The sequence below is a fragment of the Narcine bancroftii genome, chromosome 4, assembly GCF_036971445.1.
Source record: "Narcine bancroftii isolate sNarBan1 chromosome 4, sNarBan1.hap1, whole genome shotgun sequence".
Lineage (NCBI taxonomy): Eukaryota > Metazoa > Chordata > Chondrichthyes > Torpediniformes > Narcinidae > Narcine > Narcine bancroftii.
The window spans coordinates 307,371,481-307,395,086 of NC_091472.1; the positions used below are offsets into that span (position 1 = coordinate 307,371,481).

Consider the following 23,606-nt stretch of genomic DNA (forward strand, 5'->3'; position numbering starts at 1 on the left):
AAATTTACTGGAAATGATCCAAAGAGACAGCATTTGGAAAGGCAACAGTTGATTAGGAAGTGCCAGTATGTGGGGTGGCATCAGTGCAGTCAGTTGGAAAATGTTTACTTTAATGAAAAAAATATTAAGAATGACAGTAAAGAATTCAGAGCATGGATCAGAACATAGAATGACGGTGTTGTGGTCATTCCAGAGACTTGGCTGTTGCAAGGGCAAGATTCACTGTTTGATATTCCAAGGTTTAGATGTTTCAAAGGGAATTGGGAAGGAGGTTAAGGAGTGGGGGAGTGGCATTGCTAATCAGGAAGAGTATTGCTGCTACATGGAGGGTTTGTCTGCTGAGACAGAGGGGGTGGAAGTCAGAAACAGGAAGTGTGGTGATACAACCACTGGACTGTCTGCGCCTGTCCGCACTCCTGCGGGCCTACTGCAGGGGGCAACCCACTGTACCTGGGAGGCTGGCTCCACCTATTCCCTGCCAATCACTGGCCCCATATAAAGGCTCACGCTGGTCCTTGTGTAGGCAGTAGACCACGTGGAGCCAGAAGGGATACTGAACCTTGTGTGTAGGTTTTAAGCTAATTAAAGCCTGTCGTACAGCTTTTGCAGTATGAGCTTGTTTGTTCGCATTGCAGCGCATCACACATTTTATCTTTTGGGCAGCTCGGTTAGCATAATGCTTTGCCCAACACTGTTAACAGTGCTGGTGACCTGGGGTTGAATGGGCACTGTATGTAAGGAGTTTGTACACTCTCCCCATGTCTGTGTGGGTTTCTTCTAGGTGCTCCAGTTTCTCCCATCCTTCAAAACATACAGATTGCAGGTCAACTGGGATATTTGACTAGCATGGGCTCATGAAATGGAAGGCCCTGTTCCCATGCTATTTGTTTAAATTAAAATTAAAAATTACCAAAATCCTTTTGGAATTGGAAACATACTACATTCATCATAAAAATACTTGAATTTACTCAAGGCTAATTATCCACTCAAAAATAAATTGGGAAATGACTGAGAGGAGAGAACAAAACCTACAGCTTAATGTTTCAAATGAAACATGAAGTAGATGGACATTAATTTTGAGAAATATTCTGGCATTCCAATGTCAACGTGTCGTGCTTTCAATTCAATCATCTTCTCAGCTCTTCCTGAAACTCCAATGACTTAAAGGGTCCACAAAAGTACCATTTCAGATCTACCACATCCCAATCAAACTTTTGACTGGAAATGGAAGAATAGCCTTTGACAACATGTTCGATAGCCAGCCATAGCAGAGGGGTGAAACCAGGGACAGGGGCACCTTACCAAGAATACAATCACCTGCTTTATCCATGCTCTTCCACCAATCTTTCTACTAAAATTCCAGCTGGATTGAATTCTCATGGAACTGCTGTGAACATTGTCTTCAGATTTTCCCTTCTATCGAACCAGAGAAGTCAATGGCATGACTTTTCCGAGAAGGTTTTCTTTCTTTGTCCATCCCACGTTTTTTCCACGTTCACATTTCATACACAAGTTTTGGATGAGACACAAATATTTTTAACTTGTGAGATATGAATCTTGCTAATTAATGGCTATTTGGACAAGCTGTGTCCCCCTTACCTTCAGTTTAACCAGAAGGGTCTCATGTTCATTCAGTAATTTCTTGGTTTCATCCAGATTGCTGCCAATTTCAAGTAAATTTGGTTTTGATTCAACAAGTTGAAGTTGCACGCACCTTCCAGCCTGAAATACAAAGAGTAATTATTTGACAGGAAATCTGACAATGAATCAAACTTTAATTAGTGCTTGCGATTCAAACTTTAAGAAAGGCAATTAATGCAGAATTTTAAGCAAGTGGTCAGTCAAATTTAACAAAGTCCACTTCTCTATATCAAAGAACAATAACAGCAGCAATAAAGGAAAACTTGCCTTCAATATAGCTACTATAATTCTTGAGTCTCCTGTTTGGACAGCGACTGTACTAACAGTCGTGGCTGAAGGTTGACCTCTAAAATCACTTTCACTGGACATATCGATAGCTCCACAATTCATACAGCAGATGGATTGATCCCACAAATACTTGTTTTAATTAAATGTAAACAACAGGCTATTAAGTAACATTTAAGCAATAACCTTTTTTGCTCATAACTATAAAGGTATTGAGGAAAAGGTCTCAGCTAATTCTGGTTAAGTTTCCACTGCAGAGAACAGCTGACTTAAAAATAGAGTAACACAGCATGTGTTGTATCAGTGCTTTCGGAAACGGACACACCCCTATTTTGACAGCAATAATCTGTCAGTTCTGTTCCTTTATCAAAAGAGAAACATTGAATGCAGTCTTCACAAAATAAGATGACCTTGGAAGGCCATGTGGAAACAATAGCAATTTGAAAAAAAATATATTTTGTCCCACAGTAAGAGTTGGTTCAATAAATGTTTCAAGATGAATTTAGTTAAACCAAACATTGTTTTATTTCTGAGCATATAATTGATATATACTGATTTTTTTTTTGATATACAAAAAGAGATGAGCTAATATAACACATGGTTGCATCCCATTCTGAGAAAATAAAAAGGCAATACAAGAATATAAGATATTAGCATTCAAACCTGTTGTTACAATTTACACTTCACATGGTTACATTGGACAAGTAATAACATTCGTTTGTATATAAGCAGAATGCTACTGTTTTAACTTGGATTGCAGAAAGCATTCGGGATAAGTTGTTTCTGGAATCAGTATCAGTTGAAATTGAAAGAATTTTAAAGGGAAAAAGAGCTGCAAGTCCACATTAATTCTGCCATGCTTCTTTCCCTGAATCCAGGAAAATTTTATTTGGAAATCACAGAAGTTCACTGTGTGGGGGGCAGGGTGGGGGGGGGGGGGGGTTGGAATTAAAAACATTTATGCAGGATTTATCATTATTATGCTCAAGTGGTTTGATTGTAGAAAAATTGATGTGGAAAATGAAAATTCACAGCTATCAAAGGGAAAAAAAATACTATTCTTAAGTTGAGACCGATAGTGTTTTTTGTGATTTTGTGGAAACTGATTACTTATCCCTCAGTCCACATGTTAAAAACTGTATTCTTGTTATGAGAAACCATGTCTGAACACTAAATATCTAAGTATTTTATTTTCCAAAATTAATTTTAATTCAATTTAAACACACAGCAGGGTAAAAGGCCCTTTTGGCCCACAAGCCCATGTCGCCCAATTACACCCAATTGACCTACAACCCCCGGTACATTTTGAACGGTGGGAGGAAACAGAAGCACTTGGAGAAAACCCACCGAGGCACGAGGAGAACGTAAAAACTCCTTACAGACAGCGTGGGATTCAAACCCTGGTCCTGATCGTGGTGTTGCAACTGTGTTGCACTAACTGCTACATTAACCAATTCTCTCTGAGGCCCATTTTAGTTATTTAAAATTGATATTAACCAGGTGAAAATTGCCCCAAAATGGGCTTGCCGAATTAATGTCCATAAGCTGCCATTTTTTGAGGCCTTGCTACAGGCACTGAAGGGCTTGTACATCAACAGAGCAAGTTGCCATATGCAAACTTCAAATTCCTGAGGCATGAGGGAATAGCTGCCATTATTTGCTACACCTGATCTATTCATGTGTCCTGACTTTAATTAACTAAGCACAGAACATAGAACAATACAACACAGGAATAGGCCCTTCTGCCCGCGTGTCTGCACCAAACACAATGCCCAAGTTAAACTAAAACTCTGCCACTTGCACATGATACATATCCCACTAGTCCCTACATATGCCTATGTCTATCCAGAAGCCTTTTAAATGCTACTATTGTATCTGCTTCCATCCCATAACACCCACTTATCACTCTCCTTTAAATCCTCCCCCACCCTACTGGTAGGTGACATTTATATCCTTGGAAAAATATGCTGACTCTCTATCCTTTCAATGCCTCTCAGTTTATAAGCTTCTGTCAGGTCACCCTTCATTTTCCAGTTCATCATCGAAAGCAACGCAAGTTTGTCCATCCTCTATCCATAGTTTATGCCCTACAATGAAGGCCACATTTTGGAAAATGTCCTCTGCAACTTTTCCAAAGCTTCCACACGCATTCTGTAATGGAACAGCTACAAATGCACACAATATGCCAATGCAGCTTAACCTAAATTTTATACGGCTTCAACATGACTCCCTTGCCCTTGTAATCAATGAAGCCAAGCACACCACATACCTTCCTCACCACCCTACACTTTCAATAAGTTATGAATCTGGACTCTCAATTCACTCTGCACATCAATGCTTTTAAGGGTCCTATTATTAGCTCTAAATCAGTGGTTCTCAACCTTTTTCTTTCACCTCACATACCACATTAAGTAATCCCTATGCCATCGGTGCTCTGTGATTACTAAGGGATTGCTGAACATGGTATGTGAGTGAGAAGGGAAGGATGAGAATCACTGCTCTAAACCCAATTGTTACTGAAATATTTTCCTTGAGAAAAGTTGTCATTCGCCCATTTCCTTTGGAGTTCTGAAGCTGTGCACCTAACGAGTCAATTAGGTATGTTTAAAACAGTGGTTTTCAAACTTTTTCTTTCCACTCACATCCCACCTTAAGCAACCCCTCCTAATCACAGAGCACCGATGGCACAGGGAATACTTAAAGTGGTACGTGAGTGGAAAGAAAAAGGTCGAGAACCACTGGTCTATATTCTTCTTTGGCTTGGCTTCGCGGACGAAGATTTATGGAGGGGGTAAAAAGTCCACGTCAGCTGCAGGCTCGTTTGTGGCTGACAAGTCCAATGCGGGACAGGCAGACACGGTTGCAGCGGTTGCAGGTGAAAATTGGTTGGTTGGGGTTGGGTGTTGGGTTTTTCCTCCTTTGCCTTTTGTCAGTGAGGTGGGCTCTGCGGTCTTCTTCAAAGGAGGTTGCTGCCCGCCAAACCACAACACCTCACGCTTGTCCAGATTAAACTCCAGCTGCCTCTTCTCTGTAATCGATCCACATCCTGTTGTGTTCTTTGACAGCCCTCCACATTGTCCACAACTCCATCAATGTTCATGTCATCTGTGAACTTACCAAGGTAGCCACTCCCTTTTTCATCGAAGTCATTTATCTACATATCACAAACAGTTACAATATTGGCTGCTGCCCAGTCTTTCAAGACCTCACTTGCTGTAGGTGAAGATACAAAGATTTCCCCATGCCCAGCAATCTCCACACTTGCTTCTTTAAATTACCTGAAATGTATTCCTTCAAGCCCCTAACTGGGCGATTTGGATGTTTAGCACCCCAGTTTTGCAGCAGTTTGAAAGGGTCCAACCGAGTCAACCCTGATGGAACTCAACCAAGTCCCTGACCTACTTCAGAGGTAGTCAGGGAACCCAGTTAAACTTACCTAGGTCTCATCCATAGCCAATTTGAAAAAGAAAACAGCCGACCCACTTATTCTAGTGATGTCAGCACTTAAATGCGTGCATCACCGGGCAGCCAGCATCTGAACATTCGGCAGTACCTCTGGTGAGTACGTGACGCGCCATTGCGGGGGATGGATTCTCCTTAAATCATCAGGTTGGCAATTTAATGGGTTGCACTCCCTGCGATTTGAAAGGTCCTTCTAGCACGTTTGCCCCAGTAATCGCACCTGGATCCCAGGAGGGCTACCCAGGTGCTAGAATTTGAAAGGGGCGAGTGTCCTACAGGACCTTGTGATTAGTGAACACCAATGCGAAGTATTTATTTAACACATCCACTTTCTTCGACTCAAACCATAAATTCCCTCTTTTATTCTCCAGTGGCCCTATCATTTCCCTTGTCATCCTCTTACTTTTAATATCCATATAAAATGCCTTAAGTATAAATTGTTTAAACTTTACATGTGCTGGGTATAAACCCACTGTAGAGCTCGTCGAAAGAATCAAAGACTTGTTGATCCAAACCAAGGCTTTTATTAGCAAAAGACAGGAGCTCTTCACAGGTGGCCGACCAATCCGGAATGATCCGACCTGGCTCGGGACACAACCCTTTAAGGCCCAGACAGTAGGCGTGGCTTAGCTCTCAGCCAATCGCTGTAAGGACAGTCTAGATACTGTAACTATATACACTATATACATTGGTGATAGATCTGTACTATCACACCCACCCTCTGCTGACATCGTGACGCCCACGTCATGATGTCATCCTTCCATATATATAACCCTGTGTGTCAGTAGCCATGTTAGTCTAATAGAAGTAAAGGAGGAGAAAGAATCACACCTCCAAATCGTATTTGTGTGAGTGCGTACACCACAGTGGCGACGAGGAACAAAACAGACCCTACACATACTCCATGCATCAACCATGAGAAGGAAAACAACAGAAGGTAGAAAACAACTACCTAACAACCCCATATTTCCGCGAATAGATCAAGGTGAAAGCACACCAAGATGGCGGAGGGAAATTTCATGGAATTCAACGAAGTAGAAGAAAGTTGGGATAACTACGTCGAACAGTTTAACTACTACTGCGCAGCCCACAATATTGCGGAAGATCCAGTAAACCACAAACATGCCCTCTTCCTCAGTATAATGGGCAGCATTAAACCTGTTGTTACAATTGTTACAACCTCCTTAAGACCTTTCTGACCCCGGAGGATCCAGGGACGAAGACATTCAATGAATTATGCACAGCTCTAAGGAACCATTTAAGCCCCAAACCACCAGTTATGGCAGAAAGGCAACGATTCTATGAAAGGAGACAAGGACCAAGAGAAACAGTAAGGGAATACCTGGCGTCGTTGAGCAAATTGGAGGAGCACTGACATTTCGAGCAGATTCTATATCAGGCACTGCGAGACAGATTAGTGATGGGGCTGGCAAATAGCCAAGCAAGGAGCTCTCTGTAAGGAGTTTGTACGTTCTTCCCGTCTCTGCGTGGGGTTTCCCCTAGGCTTCCAGTTTCCTCCCATTGTTCATAGGTCAATTGGGTGGCACAGACTTGTGCGGCCAAAATGGCCTGTTACCTGCTGTGTCTAAATATGTTTTAAATAATTGATCAAAAGTAAAAATAATCTTTGGTGGAAAGAAAAATAACTGAACATCAGATGGTGCAATGCAACACACCTTGTTATAAAAGCAGCGGTGCACTTACCTGCTGTATCATTCTAGAATTTAATTTTTACATATTAAAGGCTTTTAAGAACATATTCAAGATTACATGTTTATAAATCTAGACATACATCACGGTAACAGGCCATTTCAGCCCATGAGTCTGTGCTGCTCAGTTCATCTACACCCCCAGCACATTTTGAAGGGTCGGAGGAAACCAGAGCCCCCGGGGAAAACCCATGCAGACATGGGGAGAACGTACCAACTCCTTATAGATAGTGAGAGATTTGAACCCTGTTCCCAATCGCTGGCACTGTAAACGGATTGCACTGACCACTACGCCAACCGTGATGCCCCTATTCAGAATGGCTAAAATTCACATTCATTTTGCTAAATCATCTAAAATGATTGGGAACATAATCAAAAATGTGAAGTGGCTCACATCGTTTGAATGCCCAGCAGGTTTCATGTTCAAGCAAGTTATCGTAGACACTTATCTTGTTAGCTGCAATCTGCCATTGTCTCCTTCAATCATGTTTCATTTACACAAATAATTTTTTTTTAAAGATCATGGAATTGTGGTCTATGGGAACTGAAACATTTAATCATGATCTCATTGAATGGTGGAGCAGGTTAAAAGAATTGAAATGCCAATTCCTGTCTTATTTTCTTCTGTAAAATGTGCCCTGTGCAGGGCAACCAAGTATTTTAGAAAGTCCCCCAAAGAGGCATAATGCTTATGCTTTACGGTTATCAGGTATTACAATTGTGAACCTTGATATTATATTTTCCTTAGATCAATACTGCCAGGAGTATTTTGAATTCACAACTTCCAATGAACAAATGTTTTATATCTGCCATGTTTCAGGCTTCCAGGTGTCATGTAAATGAAAGACCGCAAACTTTATTTCAAAAATTAAATGAAAATGCTTAATAATTAGATAACAAAGTAACATGCCTGTATTTGGCAATTGTTGAAATGATTAACAATCCTGATGTCAAATGATAATATTTTTAATAACTCACTAACAAACAATTTCAGTTATTATTAAATATCTAAGTTCCCATTTAGTTTGACAACTGTATTTCTGTTTGGATACTAAAAAGGGTGATTTACTCAACTGGAATGCGCAACTACATTTCTCAGAATCGTTCGTATTTTAAGAGTTGTATTTTGAGTTTATATTTAAATGTAATGGTTCCGTTAGAAAACATCTTGTATGAAATCCTGAAACTTTGTCTACCGTAAGGGACAGATGTAAGGAACTCAGAGGGCTACTAATGAGACCCCAGCAAGGAACGAACTTGCATTCCCTGGTGTGCAAGACCAGGGCTCCAACCACTGACCCGCTGGAGCCTCAGCACTGTATTTAGCAAATGCAATGGAGAACTTCCAACTTCTCAAGAGACACTAACCAATAATTTGGATTGGCCATTTGAAAAACAGGGCTGTCTTTCCTAATTGATCCAAATAGCCCCAAATCCAAAGGCTACTTTCTACCTAGCTAGTGATTTATATTATTGCTATTCTTTCCTTAACATTGACAACTCCAGTTTTCTTTAAAATCCAAACTATTACAGAATATTGGTATTTTAACCTAATTCTATCTAAATTTTGCCTTCACAGCAAGTGCCATTTAGCTTCACTGATTCTTGTTGTTATTTGCCACATATACATAGAGCGGTGCAGTTAACATAGCAGCGTCAGAGACCAGAGTTCGAATCCAGCACTGTCTGTAAGGAGTTTGAACATTCTCCCCATGTTGGGGTGGGTTTCCTCTGGGTGCTCCAGTTTACTCCCACCATTCAAAACTGGACTGGGGTTGTAGGTCAATTCGGGGTATTTGAGCGACACAGGCTTGTGAGCCAAAGGGGCCTGATACTGTGCTGTACGTCTAAATTAATATAAAATGTTTTAAATACCATTCCGTGCCAACTGCACATGATACCAGAAATAGTTGGGACAGTGGATGCTGGGATCTTATCAGAAGCTTGATGGATTTTTGTCATTGCATCCGCTGTTGGACCTGCCAACTACTTATCATCTCATCATCCTATCTCACAGTACTTGCAACTGAGAACTGCACAGTCTAATGGTTGAATATTACAAAGTCCCTTGTTCATTTTGAACTCGTGGTCTTTTTCCTTCCAAAAAGATTAACATAGAGGTGTTAACGTAATTTTCCCCAAGGATAATCATTTGATTTTAAAGTCATCATGGCAGCCAAAAATATGGAAACAAAAAGTGCCAAAGCTTCTAAAAGAGTAGGTGCCAAAATAGTAACCCTTAAAAATCCCATGATCTCATTAACAACTTGGTGGAAATCTAAGGATTTAAACGGTAGACAGATGGATTCCAAGTGCTTCACACAATGGAATATAACCAGCTGTTGAAAATATATTTATTATTCTAACAATTGCTTTACTCCTAATCATTAATTTAAGAGCCAATCTCCATCTAGTTGCAGATGACAATGAGATATCTCTGCTCATTATTTAAATATTTACATGTATTCTCCTGACAAAGCTATCGCCAGGAAGGGGGAGCGGAGTGGTGTGTGTGTGTGTGAGTGTGGGTGGGTGGGTGTGGGTGTGTCCACCCCCCGGTGAGATGGGGAATGAGGAAAGAAGAGATGATGAGGTTCACATAGTCCAGCTGAAAAAAAAGTTGAAATCAGACTAGGACACACATCTGGCTTAGCCAACTATCAAAAACTATGATTATTTCTGAAATTTAGGAATAATTAAGGTTCACTGTTGCTTTGTCATGTAATAATACATTAAAAATGTACCTATACACAGACAATGGCTAAGGGATATTTTGTCTTGTTTAAACTTGGAAAAAATTAGATATGCTGTTATTAATTCCAATATCAAATTCCAAATGAAATGGGGCTCATTTATGGTCAACTATCATGACCTTAAGAGTGAGTGTTGATTTGGAATTTTAGCATGGTGTTGTCTCTCTCCAAGATTATACCACTTGAATTTTTAAATGTCAACCTTCAACTTTGATTAGGGGAAGGGGTTTAGAATTTTTTTTTGTCACGTCCTATTGTGTCATCATGTTTGTACCTTATGAATTTCTACCCGTGACCATTATTGTAACTTTTTCACTAGTTTTGTAGCACAACATAATTGCAACATTCATTTTTTTCTATTGAATAAATATCAATAAAAATATTTTTAAAAGAAAGAAGAAAAATGTATCATACGCGATATACTTTAACTTTGTGGCAGGCAAAGAGTCACATTAGTGTTGCCCGATGCCCCAAACCTAATTTTCAGGTATTAAATATTTTAAAACATACAAAAACAAACAAAGGCAAACAAAAAAAATAATTCTCCACTTGCATCAGTCCATGTTAAATTGAGAAATCCTCCAATGTGGAGTCCAACTCACCGATGAGTTCCAGAAATCCATCTTCTGAGCACCATCGTAACTGGTGGACACCTGCCAGAAAGATTAGAATTCAATATACTATGTTACGAGCCCAAGGACCCCAAAACCCAGCAGCAATAAGCATTCACCAAGACAACTAGTTACTTAAACAAAAGTTGTTTTTAATTATCTTCAAACATGAAAACAGAATCAAATTTTAACTTATTTCTTTTAATTTAACTAACCCAACTTAATCCCCTTCTAATTCTAAACATACGTGTATGTAATGTGTGTGTAAATTTAAGAAAAGTTCTTTGGTTCACAGTTCAATCTCACTTCTCATTCTTCCAAGTTCTCTGGTTGCAGGCAATTCTTATACTCTGCACAGAATTTAACATGTATAAAGTTCACGAGGCTTTGGTGCTCGAAAGGTAAATGTTTACTGCTCAGGAAAGTTCTCATAGGGTTTGTAGAGAGACAATTCCAGGATTTCCACAACTGAGGTACCACCATGAGTCACCTCAATATCTTGCTGATGAAACTTGCCCCATCAGGGTTCTCCAGATGATCACTTCTTTCTTTCAGCTCACCACAAAGTTCCTTTCTGTTCAATTTATTCCAAGAGAAACATCAGATAGCACTTCCAGTCATCTGCCACTCTGGAGTTTGCTTCAGTTCCAACCATCTTCTCCTGCTTGTTTCAGCTCTCTCTCTTTCTCCCCAACTGCCAGAAAGTCCATGTCACTCTCTCACTTGAAAAACCCTTGACCTTCTCCAGCAAACAATAGGAGTTTGTCTTCTTGGTCAAGCTGTTGCCTTTAGGTAAACAAAAACCCAGGAGTGACCTTTCTGTGCACTCTGTCAAAATCCTTGGCAAAGAGATTTTAACAGCCAGAGTGTCTCCTGCCTGTTGTTTCAATGACATCATTTCAATTAGCATCCACTTGTGAAATGTGCACAGCATTCTCCATAGTTTCTGTAAAGTCACTGAATATAAATTCTTCAATATTTCAAATAAGATCTGTTTAAAGTGTGTGTGTTTAACCTACTCTAATTTTACCAATTTATCTCCAAAATATTCCATTACAACTGTACAACAGAACTTGAACTCAAAATTTACTAAATATTTTTTAACTTAAGCCATTTTTGTTGGAGAATTGCAAGTTACTGCCCCAGATTTACATTTTTCATGAATTTGATTTATGGTTATATATTGTATTATATGATATCTAAATATGTTTTCAAGCAGCTGGTGATGGAACACATCAAAATACACCTTACATCAACCTTGGACCTGTTTCAATTTGCCTATCGTTCAAACTGGTCCGCAGATGATGCTTAAGCCTTGACCCTCCACTCCATCCTGACCCACCAAGAGAACAATGCCTCACATATCAAACTGTTCATTGAATTCAGCTCAGCGTGATTATACCTCAGAGGCTAGTGGATAAACTGTCCTTATTGGGACTTAACACCCCTCTCTGCAACTGGATTCTGGACATTTGACAGAACAGTCTGTCCTAGTTGGCAGCAAACCCTCAAGCCCCATCACGCTTGAGGAATGGCTCACCTTAGGGCTGTGTGCTCAGCTCACTACTGTTCATGCCGTTGACTCACAACTACACTGCCAGATTAAGTTCAAATGACATTTGCAGATGATACAATAGCAGTTAGCCTCAACAGCCACATGATGAGTCGCTCGTAAAATGGTGCGCAAATAACAACCTAAAACTCAAGAGACAAAGGAGATGATTTTCAACTTCAAGAGGACAACCATTCTCCACTACACATTAACAGTTCTGTAGCAGAGAGTGGAGAACACAAAGTTCCATCATGTGCATACAAGGACGACCCATCTTGGTCCCACATAACCTCATCTGCCAACACTTCCCAAGGTGGTAGAGGTGGGGGGGGGGGGGGCAAGACTACTGGCCCCATCTTGACATCCTTTGATAAAGAGCACAATTTAGAGTGTCCTGCCTGGCTACAACTTTGTGTGGTCTGGTAGCTGCAAAGCATCAGAAGTCTATTCAGAGGATCATTAAAACAGCCAAGAGGATCACTATGGTCTCCCTTTCCTCTCGAGACAACATTGACTAGGCTCAAGGAATTATCGAAGACCTTTTCCATCCACCACATAGTATCTTTGACCCGCTACCATCCAGAAGGTGCACAGGTGGATCAAAATCAGGATGCTAATGTGGGGAATAGCTTCTTCCCACAGGCTGTGAGATGGATGAACAGTATCCTGGCACCACAAAAGTCATCCCAAATATTTATTTTGATTCCTTCTGTGGGTCTTCATTCACTGTGTGTTCTTGTACATGCACAATTTCATCAGGTTCTACATGTACAATCAGACAATCATAAACTTGAACTCATGAGTAATTATGTTTTTGAATAGAAAATAAATTGGAAATTTTGGTGGAGGGCAGGTCACCAAAAAGATTGTCAGCAGGACGACATTTTGGATGTAGTATTATATTTATAAGTTTTAAAATTTGTTTTGAGATTCAGCACAGTACTAGAACCTTCTGACCCATGAGCCCGTGCTGCCCACAAATACACCCACGTGACCAATTAACCTACTAACCATGTAGATATTTAGAATGTGAGAGGAAACTGAACCACCCGGAGGAGACCATGCAGGATACGGGAGAATGTACAAACTCCTGGGTCACAGGTGCTGTCACAACAGTGCGCTGACCACAACACTAACCGTGCCACCCTCTGGGAGAACTTTAAGAAGATTAAAGATAGAGCAGTAATCCAAATTCTGAATTGGTTAGGAAGATGAAGAGGTGGCAAGAAATGGCACAGACAGGCACATCAGGAAAATCACAAAGCAGTTTATATTAAAGTGTAATAGAGCAAAATGGTGATAGACCAGGGCCCATGAGGCATCAAATGGCAAACTGTGCCTGGAAGTAGAGAACAAAAGTGATGTCTGCAAATCTGTATTCACTATGAACATATTCGGATGAAGGAGAGTGGAATTGTACAATACCAATAAGTGCATCATAACAACATTGTAGCGCTGTCAATCAACCACATTAGACAGAGATTTGTGATTAATAGGCTTTAACTACCTTAAGACATCAACACATCTCACATGATGCTGGCCCGGTTCCAAGGCATGTACTGAGGGAGGAGTTTGGGTGTAACAGCTTTTATAGGGGTTTCCAGGAGGGAGGAGTCACAGGATCAGGGGGCGGGACAGTTCATACAATGCATGCATACAGTGGTTGTACCACAAGCTGAAAGGTAAATAAATCAGACTGAATGAACAAAATCACAGCGACCAAACTATGCCACAGGAAATTTCTTGGACTCTGACAAATCTTTGGCCACAGAAATGACAAACGTCTGGAGGACAGTGACTACTGTACCAAGAGCATCTGGGATAAGCCAGGTAATTATAAACCAGCAAATCTAATGTCACAGATCGAAAAGTTATTGGGAACAATTTTGAGGTTTATGATTAATCTTCCCTTCCAGAGGTGGGAATTGATTAGGGATAGCAGTCTACCTTTACTAAAGGGAAGTCCAACCTAACCAATTTGAAAGAGTCATTTAAATCTCCCTATTGTACCAGCCTCCACCACCACCCATAACAATTCATTCCAGGCATCCACTACTCTCTATGTAAAAAGCTTACCCCTGATATCACCCCTAAACTTTCCTTCCCTCACCTTAAATAGATACCAGGTGGTGTTTACGACTGTCACCCTAGGATAAAGTGTAGGCTGTTAACCTTGTATATGCCTCTCATAACCTTGTAAACTTTTATTGTCATCTCTCATCCTTCTTCACCTTGTAAGACACATTCTCCAATCCAGGCAACCTCCTGGTAAATTTCCTCTGCACCCTCTCCAAAGCGTCCACATCCTTCCAGTAACAAGCCGACCAGAATGGAACACAATATTGCAAGTGTGGTCTAAACAGAGTTTTGAAGAGCTGCAACATTACCTCAAAGCTCTTGAACTCAATCCCCTGACTAATGAAGGCCAGCACACCATAAGCCTTCTTCACTACATTATCAACCAGCTCAGCAACCTTGAAAGATCTATGCATTTGGATCCCAAGGTCCCTCTATTCTCCCACAACATTCAGAACCCTGCCATCACCCATGTACTCCACCTTTAAGTTCGTCCTTACAAATGCATCACTTCACACCTATCCGGATTGAACTCTATCTGCCACTTTTCCGCCGAACTCTACATCCCATTGCAACTCCCAACAACTTTCCACATGATCCACAACATCTCCATCCTCCGTGTCATCTGCAAACTTACTGACCCATCCCTATCCTTCTACGTCCAGGTCATTTATTTTAAAAAATCACCAAGAGCAGGTGTCCCAGAAGAGATCCCCATGGAACTACAGAGCCTCCAGGCAGAATATATTTGATCCACCACTGCCTTCTGCCAATTCTGATTCCACACAGCCAAGTTTCCATGAGACACAAGTCATGGCTCATGACTTTCTGAATGAGTCTACCATGGGGGACTTTGTCAAAATCCAAGTACGCCACATCAACCACCCTACCTTCATCAATTTTGTTTGTTACCTCCTCAAAAAGTTCAATTATTCTTGTGAGGCACAATCTGCCCATCAGAAAGCCATGCTGACTATCCATACTTATCAAAATCCTCATAAATCCTGTCTCTAAGTATCCTCTCCAATAGTTATCCCCACTAGTTTATAATTCCCAGGATTCTCCCCAGGAGATGACATTTGCCATTCTCCAATCCCCCGGTATCTTCCCTGTGGCCACAAGGATGCAAAGTTCATTGGCAATACCCCAGCAATCCTTTCCCACACTTCCAGTAGTGACCTGCTGTTTATCTTGTCTGGTTCTGGGGACTTACCAATCTTAGAGTTTTTAAAAAGATCCAGAACTTCCTTATTTTCAACCTCAACATGCTCCAGCACATAAGCTTGTTCTACAATGGCCTCACAGTGACCAAGGTCCATATCTCTGTTGAACACTGAAGCAAAGAATTTATTTAGGACCTCCCCTACCTCCTCTCCTTCCAGGGACATGTTCCACCTTTATCCTTAAGCAGCCCTACCTTCACTTTCATCATTCTTCTCTTCATGTATGCATAGGAGGCCTTAATCCTACATGTCAAGGCCTTTTTATGGCTACCGTTCCCTCTAAATTGTTCGTGTGCACATAGGTTTGCAACCAACGCACAAAGGAAATTAATGTGCGCACAAATGGAACAAAGCAGTTCAAAGTCTTGAATAAAATCTTCGTAGAATGCCATCATACTTGTATTATATTAAAACATGCCAATACAGTTTTATTAGCCATGAGAGACCGGCTGTGCCAAAATTATCTTGAAACAATTTCAAGTTTAAATTTGCACAGGCATTCAGTGTGCACATACAGGAAAGTAAAATGCACAACATCAGATTTTTGTGCACACTGACTCCTAAATATTAGAGGGAACATTGCTTCAAGCTCTTCTAAATCCTGTCTTAAGTTTCTTCCTGGCTACCATAAAATTCTCATGAGTCCTTCCTGTCTTTTGCTTCCTTCTTCCTCAATTTATCCGACCATCTTTCCCCTGCCCGGTGGCGCACACCTATACAAAACCCTGAGCAATTAATCTCTTAACATCCATCATGTTGCTTCTGTGCTTTCCGTCAAGGACATCTGTTCCCAATTTACCCTAATAAAAACAATGGTGAGGAACTCAGCAGGTCTCGCAGCGTCCATAGGAAGTAAAGATATAGAACCAACGTTTTGGGCCAGAGCACTTCATCAAAGCAAAAGGACATGGTAAATGGGAAGATTCTTAAAAGGGTGGAAGAAAGACAGACTGTGGGGTTCAAATCCATAGATTTGCCATGCAGATTGATAGGGTAGTTAAGAAGGATTATGGTATCCTGGCCTTCATTAGTTGGGGGATAGAGTTCACAGTGTTGTGAGTCAATGTTGCAGCTCCATGAAACTCTGTTTAGACAACACCTGGAATATTGCCTTACAGGCAAGGCTTCTCATCGTCCGCTACAAGCTGTCACAGGTAAGACTCCTCAACTCTTCCTCCGTTAATATACCTTGAAAAAGGGATCTGCCTATTTAGTTGGGTTGCACTTGTGCAATCATACGACAATAAACTTGGTTTGGCTTGAGGCCCGAAATGTCAGTGGAATACATGGCCATTTTATTTAGTCCTACCCTTGTCAATAGAGAGAATGTGAAGAATTCTGCAGAGAATTGCCTAAGGCATTCTTTGGCTTGGCTTCATGGATGAAGATTTATGGAGGGGTATGTCCACGTCTGCTGCAGGCTCGTTGGTGACTGACAAGTCCGATGCGGGACCGGCAGGCACGGTTGCAGCGGTTGCAAGGGAAATTGGTTGGTTGGGGTTGGGTTTTTCCTCCTTTGTCTTTTGTCAGTGAGGTGGGCTCTGCGGTCTTCTTCAAAGGAGGTTGCTGCCCGCCGAACTGTGAGGCGCCAAGATGCACGGTTGGAGGCGAGATCAGCCCACTGGCGGTGGTCAATGTGGCAGGCACCAAGAGATTTCTTTAAGCAGTCCTTGTACCTCTTCTTTGGTGCACCTCTGTCTCGGTGGCCAGTGGAGAGCTCGCCTTATAACACGATCTTGGGAAGGCGATGGTCCTCCATTCTAGAGACGTGACCCACCCAGTGCAGTTGGGTCTTCAGCAGCATGGATTCGATGTTTGCGGACTCTACCAGCTCGAATACTTCGATGTTGGAGATGAAGTCGCTCCAATGAATGTTGAGGCGCATTAAAATGAAGCACTAAAACAGTATTTTGTGAGGAAAAATTGGCCCAGAATGCTACAGGCCAAGTGCTGGGAAACAGGATCAGTATAAATGATTCCTGACGGGACGAAGGCCCTGCTTGTCAGCCGTATAATTCCATGGCTCCAATTCAGCGCAAAAGTTTCAGACTCGGATAAGAACAGCTTGCCTGCACAGATGGTGGGATGACATTCTCGGAGAGAGGAGTACAATAGTCCTGAATACATGTCTTCAGCATGTGATTGTTTAGTCTTAAACCTTCTGACGCACGCTTACTGCTGGATGATATATTTCTCTAATTTGTACATAATATCCTTCTTGTTTAATTAACAGTTTCCAAAGTCATATTGTATCCGTTAGCAGCTTCCTATTTTCTAAGTTAAAGTGTGAGAAATATTAGATCGTAACCCTTCAATCAAATACATATGAGATTGATGCATAACTCAAGTTAAAATAACTACGTATTTGCAAGATTATATTTAAACAGAAAACAATTCTTAAGAGGAGAGATTAAGGCTATTTTTGAGTAGCATATTCAGATTTAAAGCAGCTGTCTGCATTCCAGAAAGGCTCCAGAGCATTCTGTAAATGTAACGCTTCAGTCGCAAGTTAAGCAGTGCTGATAATTGCTATTTCCATGCACTCAGGAATGTTAAACTACACTGAGAGAATAATCTAAAGATAAGGGGACAAACTATTGTGTGACCACTTCTCTGCAGTTATTTACATCAGGCGTGAACTGTGAAGATGTGTACGGGTTGCTGGAACAACATTTACATTGACAGAGATAAGCGGCCAACAGAACAAGAAAAATACAAGGGAAACCGATAAAATGAAGAGGGGCAAGACTACAGCGAAGCAGGTGCTGTGAGAAATTAAAAACAAAATTGCTGGAGAGACTCAGCAGGTCTTGAAGCGTCCATAGGAGGTAGAGATTATATAACCAACGTTTCAGGCCTCAGCCCTTCAACAAAAGTAGAAGTAAAAAGAAGCCAGAATTTAAAAGGTTGGAGAGAAGGAAAGAAAAGGCGGGGTGGGGGGGAGGTGCAGAGACCAACAGACAAAAGGTGATAATTGGACATTGATAGGACAGGATAAGGAAAGGTAGGAGGGGAGGGTCTGTGAATGCAGAGATGGAGGAAAGGGAGACAGAGAAGAGAGAGAAAAGGCCATTTCATGTCAGGCTGGTTACAAGAGTGCATTGAAAACTTGAAATTTACCTTTCAGACAGCAGCCCTAAAAGGCTGCTCCAGCATCACATTCATGTTGAGCGGAGCCTCATAGTGCCCTCTGGAGCCAGTGGAGGCTGGGCAACTGGTGCCATAGCACCACCCATCATAAATACGTGGCAGAGCAATGGCCGTCGTTCCTACCCTTAATCCCCCCACACAGCTGGAACCGCTCTGTTTCCCAGAACTGTTCCAGCTGCGTGGGGGATTATGGGTAGGGACGACGGCCATTGCTCTGCCGCGTTTTGAGCCACAGAGAGCAGCCCCGTAGGCCAAAGTGGCCCAGTGAGGCTGTCACAGCCCAAACCAGCCCCCTGTTGCCCCGTAGACTCCTGCAACCTGCCGGCTCCGGCCCACCGCCCCTGCCTTGAGGGGGGTCATGGAGAGAGAGGAGTGAGTGGGGAGATGGGTGCGGGCTGACGGAGCCATCAGCCCACCCTTAACCAGCCTCTTGCAGTGGCTGTATATTCAGGTCAGGCAGCAGAGCGCAGCGCTCCGCCAATGATCCTTCCCCAGGAAGGGTTGGAATCGGCGCCTCGGAGCCGGCTGCGGCACATTCGGAGAGGTAAGTCTTTAGGCTTAAGGGCAAAGAACCTCCGCCTTTACAGATGGGTGTTTTCCCTGCACACTGGCACCTTGTCCTAGTAATTGATGGCCAATCTACCGGTTAAGGGTCCAGTGTAAAAGCTTTTTAATCGGCAGGTAGGTTGTATGATCCCAAGAGAGAAAAACAATCAGAAAGACTAAGTAAGGGAAAGAAATTTTTAAAAAACCCCAAAACAAAATTGAAAAAAACATGTTGCCTGCGGCACGTCCCACTTCATTGATCACATTCATTTCCCTGCTGGGACGGATTGTTACAATACCCCGCTTCGTCAGTGGGGGGTAATCAATTTATGCACCAATAGTTTATTTATATACCACATTTAAAACAACTCACGTGGACCAAAGTGCTGTACAGATCATAAATTGCATTTCAACTTAAGCAGCTATTTAAAGTGCAGTATAAAACAAGTCCCCGAGGTTTCGAATTGTACTTAAAACATTGGTAACAATCAACAATCACCTCAAAGTGCATGCAAGCTAAAATACAACTTCAGCCTAGATTTAAAAGAGTTAAAGGAAGGGGCTGATTTGATGGAGGGAGGAATGATGTTCCACAGTTTGGGGGCTGCAGAAATGAAGGTGCGATCGCCCCCGAGTTTGCGATTTGAGTGGGAAACAACCAAGCGCCCTAAATTGGCCCATCTGAGGGTCTTGAAGTGGAGTCGGGCGTTAGAAGATTGGAGCTGTAGGAGGGGGCTGGTCCATTAAGGGCTTCGTAAACAAACGGGAGAACTTTAAAATCTAATCCTGAGCCGAACTGGCAACCAATGAAGGGAGGCTTGGCTCCTGTCAGGAACCTTGCTGCTACAGTTGCAAACGAAATAATGATGACTGACTAATTCCCAAGTAAAGATAGTTAGAATAGTGTAAATAGAAATGAGGGTGCGAATAACTTCCTCAAGATCTTTCAGTGACAGGAATGATTTGATTTTGGCAATAGTGTGGAGCTGGAATAAGCTAGCTTTTACTACTGCATTGACTTGTTTGTTAATCTTGAAGGTAGAATCGAATATCACACCAAGGGATTTGACATGTGGTTTAATGAGGGTGAATAAATTGCCAAGGGTATTGGAGATCATTTTGGTGGAGTTGGGGGGGGGGGGGCAAATAGGATGATCTCAGATTTACCTTTGTTTAGCTGCAGGAAGTTTTGAGCCATCCAGCACTTTATGTCCTCCAGACAGTTGATGAGGCTGGTTATCTTTTCTTGACCATTGAGCTTCAGAGGGAGATAGAGCTGGGTAACATCGGCAGAGCAGTGCTTTTGGATAATATGGCTGAACGCTCAATAAGAACCAGAAGTAACTGTTGTACCTGTTCCATCTTGTGTACAACTTTGGCTTATGGATAGATGCAGGTAACATTCATAACCCGGGGACTACCTGTATTCCCAGATCCCTTTGTTCTACCACACTCCTCAGTGCCCTATCCTTTATCATGTACGTCCTTTCTTGGTTTATCCTTTTAAAATGCAACACCTCACACTTGTCTGCATTGAATTCCATCTGCCATTTTTCCAGCTGGTCCAGATCTTCTGCAAGGTTTGAAAACTTTCTTCGCTGTCCACAACGCCTCCAATCTTAGTATCATCTGTAAACTTGCTGATCCAATTTACCACAATATCATCCAGATCATTGATATAGATGACAAACAACAATGGTCCCAGCACCGATCCCTGAGACACACCACTAGTCACAGACCTCCAATCTGAGAGGCTTCTCCTGTCCAGCCATTGTCAAATCTAGTTCACCTCTTCACCATGAATACTTAGTATCTGAACCTTCCTGACTAACATCCCATGTGGGACCTTGTCAAAGGCCTTACTGAAGTCCATGTGGACAACTTTCCTGGTAACCTCCTTGAAAAACTCCAAGATTAATTAAACACAATCTACCACACACAAAGCCATGTTAACTATCCCGAACCAGTTTCTGGCTCTCCAAATAATTTACCTTCCAATAATTTACCTACTGCTAATGTCAGGTTCAACAGCCTATAATTTACAGGGTTACTTTTAGAGCCTTTTCTAAACAACACAGTAATATGAGCTACCCTTCAATCCTCTGGCACCACACCCGTGGCTAAGCCCATTTTAAATATTTCTGCCAGAGCCCCCGCCATAGATAGCATTACCAGCCCTCAAGGACCAAAGGAATATCTTGCCAGGCCCTGGGAATTTATCCACCCTTATTTGCTTTTAAGACAGGAAGCACTTCCTCCTCTTTAAACTGTACAGGTTCCATGACCTCACTCCTTACTTCCCATGACTCTTCCTGAGTGAATACTGATGAAAAGCAAAACATCTCTATACAAAGACAACCACTCTGGACATCAAGGGGACTAATTTTAACCCTTACTTTCTTTTTGCTCTTTATATACCTGTAGAAACCATTAGGATTTTCCTTCACATTGTCTGCCAAATTAATCTTGTGTCTTCTTTTAACCTTCCTGATTTCTTTCTTGAGGGTTTTTTTTGCATTTTTTATACTCCTCAAGTACCTCATTTGCTCCATGTGGCCTATACCTGCAATACACCCCTCTTCTTCCAAACCAGATCCACAATACCCCTGGAAAACCAAGGTTCCCTTTACCTGCTAACCTTGCAATGTTGACTTAATCTTGAATCACATCACCAAAGGTAATAAATATATCACCATGGTAACACATCACCATGGGGAGAATGGCTGGTTTAAAGCTGTCACAATCATTGGGTTCTCTTTGAACATAACCCATTGAGGGTTGCGAGAGGATGCTATGGGTGGGAGGTACTCCTGAGGGGCCTCGGGCACCAAAGGCTTCCCGATCACATCAAAGGTTTGGTTCTAAAACTCAGGTTGCCAATGGTTTGGATTGTGTGGGAACAGAGGCGATGGAAGCTCAGGAGGTGAATCCACAGACACTCAGTGACTCTGAAGGGACTTGTCTTTCTCTGATTGTTGGGGGCACTGGGAAATTTCAGCTGATGGCAAATCTTTGATTGGATGTGTGTTACGCCTGGCTGTGTGCCTGAACGTTTTGCATCAAAGACTGAAGAAAGCACTGTTAAGTCAGGTTGTACTTGTGCAATCCGATGACAATAAACTTGAATTTTATCTAAAGTTGGTTAATATTGAGCCAGAGGAAGGTGAATAATGAAAAAAGATTCTGAGCTGCCACACGGTTTGGTTTATACTGGAGAGAAGTTCAGCAATCAAGGCACCGGAATTTGCTGCAGGACACTAAATTCTTTCTGACCTTGCTGGATATGACATACTTGAGTTTATTGTCACATATCCTAAGGTGCATGATTACTTATTTTGTAAGCAGACCAGTAGACATTTCATACATAGAATAGCAATTAAGTCAAAATATAAAAGTCCAGAGAGAGAGAGAGAGAGAGAGAGAGAGAGAGAGAGAGAGAGAGAGAGAGAGAGAGAGAAAAGAGACTGAGATTAGCTGGTATGAAGCAAAACCAATAATTTAAAAAATATATTTTGGGGTTCATTCAGGGGTCTAATAATAGTGGGAAAGAAACTGTTCTTGAATCTGCTGTGTGTGATATCATCATGGCACAAGGTGGGAGGTGGGGGTGAAGAAGGTAAAGCTGGGGTAGGATGGATGAGTCTTTAAATATGTAGCTGCATCTCAAATGCAAGGGAGCTAGAGATGGAGTCATTGGAGGCGAGATGAGCATGAGTGATGGTTTCTGAGGAAGTAGAGACCCTAGTGTGTTTTCGGCCATTAATTTTTGTGGGTGGACCAGGACAATTTACTGGGAACAAAGTTGTGGACGATTCCACCTCAGCAACATAGACACAGACTGAAGAATGAGATCTAATTATTCTCCAGAATTCTATAACTATCTTTGGTATTGCTGATATTGAAGGTGAGGTTGTTTCCCTATCACCAGCCACAAGTCCACCTCTCTCTCTTCTGCACTTTCCCTTGATGTTGTTGGAGATTCTACCCATGACGGTAATGTCATTTGCAAATTTATAGATGGAACTGGGTATGGCCAGTGCCGTGGGTGTACAGGGAGCATCTTAGAGGCCTTGTGGATTTCCATCACTGTGTATGATCTTAGAAGAGGTGTTCTAGCCCATCTTTACTGATTGCGGCCTTTGGGATGTAAAGTCATAAATTCAATTGCAAAGAAGGGTGGTGCGACTGAGGTTAATTTGGAACCATTGCATTCAAAATGGACCTGTAGCTGTGTGGTGGTACACCACCGGCCTACTGCAGGGGGAACCTCTGTATCTGCAGGGGTGTAAGGGAACAACACATGCCGGCTGTCAATCAGTCAGCCTGAATGGATCAAGCCCCACCCGGTTGGGTGTCAATCACCCTCTGGGATATAAGCCTGTGCCGGCCTCCCGAGGCCTCACTCAGAGTTGCTGCAGCAACAACCAGCCTGGCTCTGTGGAAGTCTTTGTGGATTAAAGCCTGTTGTACAGTCTTTACCTTGTGTGTGTTTGATTCTGTCTAACAGCGCACCACAAGCTGATGAATAGTCCGTATTATCAAGGTGTTCCAGGATGAGTATCGGGCAGGGAGATGGCAGTTTATTTCATAGAACATAG

At 42.0% G+C, this 23,606-nt stretch overlaps 1 protein-coding gene across 6 annotated transcripts in view; it reads right to left on the minus strand.

Annotated features, from left to right (window-relative positions):
• ccdc141 (coiled-coil domain containing 141) overlaps positions 1 to 21,677 on the minus strand; it is a 129,676-nt gene extending 107,999 nt beyond the window's left edge. The window contains exons 1-4 of one of the 6 annotated variants that reach the window (XM_069935846.1): positions 21,639 to 21,677; positions 20,176 to 20,266; positions 10,453 to 10,503; positions 1,600 to 1,722 (exon numbers count right to left, since the gene is read on the minus strand). In XM_069935846.1, the coding sequence (XP_069791947.1) occupies positions 1,600 to 1,722; positions 10,453 to 10,473 (144 nt within the window). In that variant the 5' untranslated portion in view covers positions 10,474 to 10,503; positions 20,176 to 20,266; positions 21,639 to 21,677. Of the gene's footprint in view, positions 1 to 1,599; positions 1,723 to 1,908; positions 2,220 to 10,452; positions 10,504 to 16,621; positions 17,410 to 18,432; positions 18,516 to 20,175; positions 20,267 to 21,638 lie in introns of those variants that run through there. The other 5 variants (XM_069935847.1, XM_069935848.1, XM_069935849.1 and 2 more) reach the window with 5 other exon arrangements.
• Positions 21,678 to 23,606: the final 1,929 nt, after the last annotated feature.